This window comes from Benincasa hispida, chromosome 9 (assembly GCF_009727055.1).
Source record: "Benincasa hispida cultivar B227 chromosome 9, ASM972705v1, whole genome shotgun sequence".
Classification (NCBI taxonomy): domain Eukaryota; kingdom Viridiplantae; phylum Streptophyta; class Magnoliopsida; order Cucurbitales; family Cucurbitaceae; genus Benincasa; species Benincasa hispida.
The window spans coordinates 22181128-22191780 of NC_052357.1; the positions used below are offsets into that span (position 1 = coordinate 22181128).

At 33.4% G+C, this 10653-nt stretch overlaps 1 protein-coding gene across 6 annotated transcripts in view; it reads left to right on the plus strand.

Moving 5' to 3' along the window:
* The window catches only part of LOC120084585 (mitochondrial substrate carrier family protein ucpB), a 15545-nt gene extending 10809 nt beyond the window's left edge, over positions 1 to 4736 (plus strand). For 4 of the 6 annotated variants that reach the window (XM_039040388.1, XM_039040391.1, XM_039040392.1 and 1 more), the window contains 2 exons: positions 2108 to 2145; positions 2367 to 2977. In XM_039040388.1, coding sequence (XP_038896316.1) covers positions 2108 to 2145; positions 2367 to 2463 — 135 coding nt within the window. In that variant the 3' untranslated portion in view covers positions 2464 to 2977. Of the gene's footprint in view, positions 1 to 2107; positions 2146 to 2366; positions 2978 to 4342 lie in introns of those variants that run through there. The other 2 variants (XM_039040389.1, XM_039040390.1) reach the window with 2 other exon arrangements.
* Positions 4737 to 10653: the final 5917 nt, after the last annotated feature.

Below are 10653 nucleotides of genomic sequence, written 5' to 3' on the forward strand. Positions count from 1 at the left end.
TGGATAGAAATTGCCATGAACTTAGGTGAAATAAAAATTTGACTAGAAAAGTAGATTCTATTAAGATACATATCTTGGTTTCTGTCATCTTAAAATGAACTTCTTACAGAAATACTTGGTTAAGATATTTAATTTTCAGAAATAGACAACCTTCATGCTGCTAGATAGTTGCGTTTAAGATTCTTTTTTTAAAAAAAAGGAATTTTCGTTTGCTAGGAACTGCATAAATTTTCCACTCCCACATCGAAGTTAACATTAATTAATGCAGAATGCATGGACTTAAAGGGGAGGATGAGGAATCACATTGTGTGAAAATCCAATATGTACAATGCTATTTGATATGAGAATACATTTAGACAAAGACAAAGGAAAAGGTTATGTGGCAGGTCATATACCTGATATGCACAATGTAGCCCGTTCTTGTAACTTCCAGCTCTTTTAGACTCACGTTGTAACATAAGTGTGTTTTAATCATGTCAATAGGCGTGTCTAGAGAGTACTCACCACACCCGCTACTGTACTTGAGCTTCACAAGGGTGCAACACATGTTAAGCCATTATGTAAACTATGAACAAATATTTAAACAGTTGAATTGAGGCAACTAAAAAATATTTTGTTAATAATATCAACTCATTTAACTATAATCTTGGCTTCTTGGATTGGAGTCCATTTTGTAATTTTTCTAGGTCTCCTTTTTTTTTGTTGGGTTCTTATTATATATTTATATATATTATATGCCCTTGTACATTCTTTCATTTCTCCAAATGAAAGTTTGGTTTCCTAAGAAAAATAAATAAATAAGTTCAAATGATATCTCACTGTAGAACCAAAATACATAAACATCTGCCAATTGGTAGAATTGGGTTGAGATGACAATCTAAAAAGTAAAAACCAAAAACACAGCTATCATTTACAATTGTAAACTAAACAAGCTAGTATGAAAATATTGAAAAGTCTCCTTTAATAGTTCCTGAAATGCACTGGAGAATCCTTCTTCGACCAGTTATTGTTGGACACAAGAACATTAAGCTTCAAGAGGAAACTTTCTTGTATTTTGGACAAATGTACTGAGTTTCAGACCAGATTCAGATCCTTTAGGCACAATTCAATTTTAACATCCTTCAGGGTATTTGGAGAAAATAGAATGGTTATTTTAACAAGTAAAAGGACCAAGGAGTTTGGGATATATCCATTTTATGGTCATCCTTTGGCTTCTACCAAAGAAACATATAATTTCCTTTTGTTTTTTCTGGGTGATCAGAAAAAAAAAAAAGGTTCATGGCATATTCCGAGTGTTACATCAATGATGAATGAAGACTAATATTATCTCAACTTTCCTACTATCTAAACCCTCTGCTTCTTTACTTCAATTCACTGTTTCATTCAATTGGTTATATTCATTTATCTTTAGTGTCTTGCACACTCGTAGATGATAATCATCCAGTGATAAGATTCAACCATATTGACTTTTACTTTGCTTACACCTATAGCTTGATCTTGAATAAAAATAAAAAATAAAACATTGTAATTTGTACTCGGTTGAAAAGTAATTTTACTTGCATGTCTATGTATAATATTTTAATTTATTGCTCAAGTATAGTGGCAACAAGATACCCATGCCAAAGAAAAACCGATACCATTTCCTCCATCTCCTTTTCAACTTTGATTGTTATTCTAGTTGCCTTTCCGTGTCTTTGATTATTTGAATCGATCTCTAACCTGGTGGTGAGCAACTGATCTTTATAGGCAGGTTGGTTTAATAGGGAAGCCTTCATTACTGGGAGTGTTTGATCCTCCTTAGTCCTGCTTTCATTACTCTTAGTTTTCTCGTTCTTGCTAATAAAAAAACTACAATGGTCCATAATTTACTGCCCATGTCTCACAACATCAGTAGGCCTCAGAAAGCATGCTCATTCTATCCATTTTGAGGGCCCTTCTTTAAGTGGCTGGGGGTTCACTCGTGATCTTCACTGTGATTCTCAGTTCCCTTAGGGAGCTGTGTTTTCTTTTCCATTTTCATATTATTTTTAGCAATGGCGTGTAGAATGGCTTAACATTTTGCTCGTCCCCTCTCAGTCTCATCATGGACTTGTGGAATTAATTTCAGGTTATGCTAACTGAAGGGCCTTTGGCACTTTACAAGGGGTGAGTATGTTGTGCTTTTCCAATCGCTCATTTCAATAGCTCAAAAAAGTTTGTAAATGTATATATGCTCCTTTTTAGAAACAGTACAGACATATAATAAAGTTCTTTTAATTTTTTTAATAGCTACATTACTGTTTCGACCTATGCAAAGAAACATGCATTTTTATGAGCTTTAAAAGTGCTTTGTGGAAGAACAGGTTGCTGACTCAGAATATTTGCAGGGGCCTAGCCATTTTTGCAAGATTGGGTCCACAAACCACAATCACATTCATAGTCTGTGAGAAGTTACGCCAGCTTGCAGGATTAAATGCAATCTAGACGTAAATCCAACCCATACAGTCCCAAGTGAGGAACATTTAATCTCCTCTTCACCCCCTCCAACCAAAAAGAAAAAAGAAAAAAAAAAAATGATAAAAGACATCTCCTTTTCATTGAATTGCTGATGAACCCCTCATATTATTTCTATTTACTCAATTGTTTACCCCCCGTTGAGAAGTCCATTTCCACCCTATTTCTTTCTCAACCGGGATCTTAGGTGCCCGGTCACCCCATCGATCATTGGGGAGGCTCCTATGAGCTTCAAAGAGACAATAAGAATCTTAAATTACGAAGTTTTTCATCTAGAGGTTAAACTTGAAGTCTAGGCCAACTCGATGAGGTTTCCACATGCACGTATTATTATATGGACCATTTTTCCCAATTGAATTCCATATTGTTTGTATTCTTAGGATTATTGTATCCCTTGGAAAGGGTCAAAACTTAATTCTTTATTAGACCATGGTTGATTTGGTCTGCTTTTTTTTTTAGTGTATATCAAGTTTCCTTTCCTCTATTATAATTTTTGGGTTTGATGGTCTGAAAACCGTCATAGTTGACCAATCTCAGGCTGANTACTTCAACTCAGTATGGGATATTGTAGATCAGCCTGATGGGGTTAGACCTATAGGTTGTAAATGGATCTATAAGCGCAAACGGGGTGCTAATGGGAAGTTACAAACCTTAAAGGCTCGACTTGTGACAAAGGGTTATACCTAGGTAGAGGGAGTCGACTATGAGGAAACTTTCTCGCTTGTTGCCATGTTAAAGTCGATCCGCATCCTCCTGTCCATTACAACTTATTATAATTATCAGATTTGACAAATGGACGTCATGACGACCTTTTTGAATGACAATCTTGAGGAAACCATTTACATGGTGCAACCTGAGGGATTCATAGCCCAAGGTCAAGAGAAAAAGGTTTGCAAACTGAATCAGTCCATTTATGGGCTGAAACAGACGTCTCGATCTTGGAACATACGGTTTGATACTATGATCAAGTCGTATGGGTTTGACCAGAACGTTGATAAACCTTGTCTTTACAAGAAGATCATCAACGCTTCAGTAGTCTTCTTAGTGTTGTATGTGGACGATATACTACTCATTGGGAGTGATGTAGGTCTACTGACTGCAGTTAAAAACTGGCTAGCGAACCAATTCCAAATGAAAGATTTGGGAGAGACTCAGTTTGTTCTGGGTATACAGATCTTTTGGGATCGTAAGAACAAAGTCCTAGCACTATCTCAGGCATTGTACATTGACAAGATGTTGCTCAAGTACTCGATGCAGGACTCCAAGAGGGGCCTACTGCCGTTTAGGCATAGAGTCACTTTGTCTAAGGACATGTGTCCTAAGACGCCTCAAGAGGTTGAGGAGATGAGACGGGTCCCATATGCGTTTGTCGTTGGCAGTTTGATGTACGCGATACTCTGTACTCGTCCAGACATCTGTACGTTGTAGGCATAGTTAATAGGTATTAATCTAACCCAGGCCAGGGTCACTGGACCACAGTGAAGAACATCCTCAAGTATTTTCGGATAACGAGGGACTACATGTTCGTGTATGGATATATAGATTTGATCCTTACTGGATACACATATTTTGACTTTTAGACTAATAGGGACTCTCGCAAGTCCACTTCAAGGTCAGTCTTTACTCTTAATGGAGGAGCTGTAGTGTGGTGAAGCACTAAGTAGGGGTGCATCGCCGACTCCACTATGGAGGCGGAGTACGTAGTGGCTTGCGAAGCTGCTAAGGAGGCCGTCTGGCCCAGGAAGTTCTTGATAGAATTGGAAGNTTTTTTTTTTTTTTTTTTAGTGTATATCAAGTTTCCTTTCCTCTATTATAATTTTTGGGTTTGATGGTCTGAAAACCGTCATAGTTGACCAATCTCAGGCTGAATTGGAACACCTCAAAGGCTTAGACTTAGTTGCTTTGAAGCATATTGAACTGGCAATCCTTCCTTCATTTACAATTTAGGTACAAGGACAACCAACCAAGTTGTGTTTAATTGACTTCAAAGGAAGTTGGCTGGTTTGGAGTTGGACTACAGCTATCATGACAGGTACTTTTTTGTTATCCATTTCAACTTTTCTCAATATTTCTCCCAAATTTTATGGAGAATTTTAATTTCCCTTTCCCTCTTTTATCTCAATTAATGTCCCGTTCGATAGCCATTTAGGGAGTGTATGGATCTCCAATTTACCTTAGATGGAGTGAGTTATTAGAGTCCATCCAATACTCGAGCTTCTCATTATAATAGTTGAAATCCTCAATTATTATAATTCACACTTAGCTATTGGAAAACTACTTGAAAATCTTCATTGCTATTTTATAACCATTCTCTATCATCATTTATAACTCAGAATGAAATAATATGCACCCCAAACACATACTAATATAACTCACCAATGATAATAATTATTGACTATAATAATTGATTTAGCACCACAAACTTCTTATTATTATTTTTAATTAAACTTATAAACACTATCATTTATAAGTTCTTTTTGTCTCTCAGTGTTTTTAAAAACTAAACAAAATTTTGAAGATTAAAAAAAAATAAAGAAGTGAATTTAAAATATTATTTTATTTTTAGAATTTGACTAAAAATTAAAGTGTTTCTTTTTAAACACGAAACAAATATAAATTTTAAAAATGATGAGAAACAAAATTGTTATTAAATAAGGTCAACTGGTTGGTTATTAAAAAAAAAAAAAATTAAAAAAGTGAAAATATAGATTTTACCCGATATTGGACCAATTATTCTGATTATTATTGTTATTATTTAGTACTATTGGACAAATTATTTAACTTTAATGAATCAAGTTTAACCATACTCTAAAGTTTGATTTCGTGAAATGAGTGTCGCAATTAATGTCTCCATAAAGTTAAATTTGAAATTTGAAATTTGAAATATTCAACTATTAATACACCCTTATTCATGTCGCCAACATAGCTAAATTCAATCATGAAAATTGTTGAACTTAACTTTAAAATGGAGCATACAAAAATTTTCAAATGTAGGTGCAAAATGTCTAAATCCAACTGGTTAAACGTATTTAATATAATTGGAAGTACATGTAGTTGCATATTATTTTAAGTTTGAATGATTTCAAGTATGTTCGATAGTGATTTTTAACCCTCATTAAAATTATTTTCAAGCATTTCTTTAGTAAAAAATCTTAAAAAAAAAAGAAAAAAGAGAGAAAAAAGAAAGAAAGAAAGAAGTCGACAAATTTCATATTACTCACGCCACATTAATTCGTGCATAATTTGAATGGATGAAACCAAATGTTTGAAAATAAAATTGACTCAATAAATAGTACAAACTTGAACTTCTATATTTTTGTTAAAATAAATTGTTTATTTCTTTCTTGTGAGTATTTTTTTTATCCTTTTTATTTTTTCTTCTTAATTTAAGATGATAATATTATAATAACAAAGGATGAAGTTGAGATGAAAAATTGTGAACTCTTGATTGTCCGGGTTCTGTTTGATAACTATTTCGTTTTTCATTTTTCATTTTTTGTTTTTGAAAATCAAGTTTGTAGACACTACTTCCATCTCCAATTTTCTTTTTTTATTATCTAACTTTTACCAATGGTTTAAAAAGTTAAGCCAAAATTTGAAAATTAAAAAAAAAGTAACTTTTAAAAACTTGTTTTTGTTTTTGAAATCTGGCTAAGAGTTCAACTAATATACATAAGAAAGATGCAAATTATATTAAGAAATGAGGAGGAAATAAGCTTAATTTTAAAAAACAAAAACTTAAAACGAAATGGTTGTCAAATTAGGCTTTAGTATTTTTCGCTTTTGGAAGTAATTTAATTTTATTGTTATTTTTAAATACTTTCTAAATCCTAATCATATTCAAGAATTTGAACCATTCTTATACTTATGAAACTGTGCTACAATGTTTGTTTTAAAAAAAAGGGAAAAAAAAAACTGCAATAAAGATTATATAATTGGAAAAGTATATATTTGAAGATAGTCGATGTTAAAAAGTGCAAAATAAATAGAAAGTTTTTTTTTTAATTATTTATTATTATTATTATTATTTTTTAATGGCCTATTTTCCATTCGTTATGACTTGTGAGTGATTCCGTTTCCATTTTCTTGAAGCGTCTGAGATTTTCATATCTCTATAGGTTCAACATCCACAAAACATAGATGGACATTTCGCTTATATCATAGAAAATTATTTATTATTATTATTATTTTTTTAATGGCCTATTTTCCATTCGTTATGACTTGTGAGTGATTCCGTTTCCATTTTCTCGAAGCGTCTGAGATTTTCATATCTCTATAGGTTCAACATCCACAAAACATAGATGGACATTTCGCTTATATCATAGAAATATTGATTATATATAAAAGCGTGGTATTTTAAGAATTTTCTTCGTGATTGTTCATACATATTATATGTTAGTTGAGTTATATTTACTTTGACTAGAGTTGATAAGATATAACTAAAATATAAATAAAATATCACTAATAGGGACTTAATATTTATAATAAAAACTTAAACTCATTTGAAAAGGCTAGGCGACTTAATTATTAATTAAGTATTTTTTATGATTTTTTTTTATATTTATAGTTTTTCGGAAAATAGGCTTTATAGTAAATTGAACTGTGCGTGATGTTGGATCAAAGAGCATAATCGACATCAAGCAAGAACATAAATGACAAAGCCAATAAGACAACAAGATTCGAGCAGAAAGTGGCACTCTAGGACCGAGTTTAGAAAAGAAGGTTGACTTAGACCTTGACCCAAGCTAATGTATGGGTCATGCCTCACACATACTCAAGCCTAAACGATCACCCAAGGCTAAAATGGGCCTAAGGGAAAGTGCTTGGCTTTAGCCTTGGTCGAGGCCAACCGTTGCAAATTATCAAACAGGACACGCCCCTCGCATGCTCTAATGTAATGAGTTAAAGGATAACCCTAATGCAACTTTGAAACCTTATCGAGAAAGACTTAGGTCAACTACTCCTATAAATACATCAAGATAGCTTTAATGAAAGGTAAGTTCATTATGATACTCGGTATGCATATCTTTTTATTTTGTAGATCACATTCTCTAAAATTTTTATAATTTTATTTTCTTTAGTAGAACAATTGGGGGTTTGGGGATTCAAACTACAGTCCTCGTGGTTATTAGCACACTCAAGCCAATTAAACTATGCCCCTTTTGACGACATCAATTTTTTTTTTTTTTTTTTAAATTGTAAAATACTGCTATATGTATGCATGTAAGTTAATTTTTAAATGATAATGTACGAATTAGGCTTTCTACCTATAATTACAATGAGAATCACAATGAAATCGAGTCAGATTGAGAAAATGATGATTGCATAAGTTTTTTCTCAAAGGATATAATGTTTTTTTTTTTTTAAAAAAAAGTTTCATATAAATGAAAAAAAAAATATATATTTTTGAAATGGCAAATATATAAACATAAACTAATCAGAGTCCAAACCACAACCATCCTCAACAATAGCAGAGGAGAACCAAATAGACAAGACGGCGCGCCACACCATTCAACGGTCTAGAGCACCAAGATAGGGACGAAACGCGAGCAACCAAAGCCAAAGAGAGAACCTCTTCAACCAACCAACTGAATTTTGATAAGTCACTCCTCAACGACATAACACCATTCACAAACTTAGAACAATCAGTCTCGATCAATAAGGGGAGAAAAAAAGACGGACTCGCTTAGTCAATGAGGGCAGACAACCTTTTAATCACAACGAGGGCCTCCAATGATTTCATAGGCGAAAAAACTGTAATCCTCTCGCAACCTGCAAGAATCGGAGACCTCAAAAAGTCACGGACAATCTAGCCAAAGCCTCCTATGTTTGACTGATTACACCAAGATGCATTAACGTTGAGCTTCCGAAAGCCAATCTTCGATAGAGACCATATCGCCTAACTTTGCAGACTCTCCAACCTACGAGGAACCAACTCCCCACCCAAGCTAGCTCTGAACTCCTCGGCATGAAGGTAGATTCTGCGAATGAGACCAACGCTATTTGGACTCGAACCTGATGAATTGATAAAGTTGTGATGATTCCATACGTCTCAATTCCACACGTCTCACATCAGAATGGCAACAACTTCCTGGTCCAAATCTTGAAGGAAATTTGAAAGTCCATCCCAGAAATCGAGCACACTCTAGCTTTCCTTGTAAGAATCCAGAAAAACATTAATCTTAGGAAGCATAGTAAGCTAAATACCTGTAGTGAATTTACATCCCCAAAAGACATGCTCAGTTGACTCAACGAATCTCTTCCAAAACAAACAAAGGGGATTGGTGTTGACTCTCTTAGAGATGATATTATTGAAGGTGGGGAGGATATCGTTAAGGATTTTCCAAAGGTAATTTTCACCCTAGGGATCACATTGAGCTTCCAAATCGTCTTCCAAAAAGGCTTGAATTTGAGGAGATCAAAGCTCAAAGCTCCCAAAGCATGGTCCAAGTTTACAACAAGCTTATAAACGCTCCTAATCGAGAAGACCCCTTTAGAGTCCATTCCCCAAATAATCTCGTCCACCCCCCGTCGTCTCTGAGAGGAATACTCTGTTGGGTTGTATGTCCTAAAACTCACAGTTTGTAAAATTAAACATATTCTATTATCAATAAAGATGTTATTCAACATTACTTCAATAAAGTTGTTATTGAATCTATAAATTGCACTTATAAAGTCTAAATCCAATAAACTAAGATCCATGATTATTATATAAATATTTGAACTTTATATGGAGACATAAAAGTGGATCAGGTTCGAGTGACTAGTCAAAATGATCAATAGTATACAAATAAGATTGGGTGCCTTATTCTGGTAACACTATCGGATGCGTCTCACTCTGTAGTTGTTACAAGTTGTTGTAAAAGTGCTACAAACGAAGTGATCCTGATTCGTTCATGTATTGACATGAGAAGTGGGGGCGTCCTATGCAATGAGTTTGTGTAAGATCTGACCAAGAAATAAGTCACTCTTACTTTATAACGTTGTTTACTGTTTAAGACTGACTATTTCGCTTAGATGACCTAGGTAACTTGATCTTAATCCTGAACTAACTATGAACTCCTGTTTATTCGGTATTATCCTTAGTTTTGCATAGGTGAAGGTTGGCTTAACAGCACCGACTCAATAAGCCTCCCATTTCAAGGGTAAGACCGGGTAGATAGCTGGGACATAGGGTACAATAAGGAATTCACGCCTACTCGATTTTGGGATAGGAGAAAGGTTGTTCTCTTAAGTACTGAATCCAAGTCTTGAATAAGGGGTCCCATCCTCTCATTGGCCTGAGAGGGATCCGGTTTAGTGATTGGATCACAAACCAATTGTTCATTTGAGAATCAGTGGAACTTAAGGAGTAAGATGTAATATCGGGGGTAAAACAACATATTGACCCAGCAGTTATTACGAACAACCTGTGAAAGGTCAACTTACTGATTATGGTTAAATCAAGTGGGCACGAATATATCTACGATGAGGAGAGTGAAACTATCGAGCTATAGTGGTGTGACTTGAATGTTAACGAATACTGATTAATTTGGTCTAAAGAGTTTTAGCCAATTAATCTTAAATCGTTGGAGCTTATGATTTACAGGTCCATAAGGTCCCTCTACTAGCTCGTAAAACATGAACGCCTTGAATTAATAAATTGAGTGAATTTGGAATGATATCAATTTGAATTGTTCAAATTGAAATTTGGGTTTGAATTTGAATAATTTAAATTCAAATTAGTGTTTATATAATTATATTCGATATAGTTAATTAATGTTTAATATATCGAAATTAAACAAAATTGGAGATTTTATAATATTTAAATATTGATTTAAATATTAATTACATAAATAGGATTCATGTTTAAAATTAGGTGTGTGATCAATTTAATATTTTGATATTAAATTGTTAATTAATTAATTAAAAATCAAATTAAATTTTAATTTCAATTCAATTTGAGAAATTGAATTTTGATGTTTTAAATTTAATTAATTATGAATTAATTAAATTAGAATTTAGTTAATTTTTGAATTAATTAAAATTTGAATTTAAATATACAAAAATTTGAAATTAGATTTGAGTGGGATCTTCCTACATTTTCACAAAATTGAGGTGTTGCTCCCATATACACACACAAATCCCATTTTTATACATACAATTGAGGTGGCCTTGAGA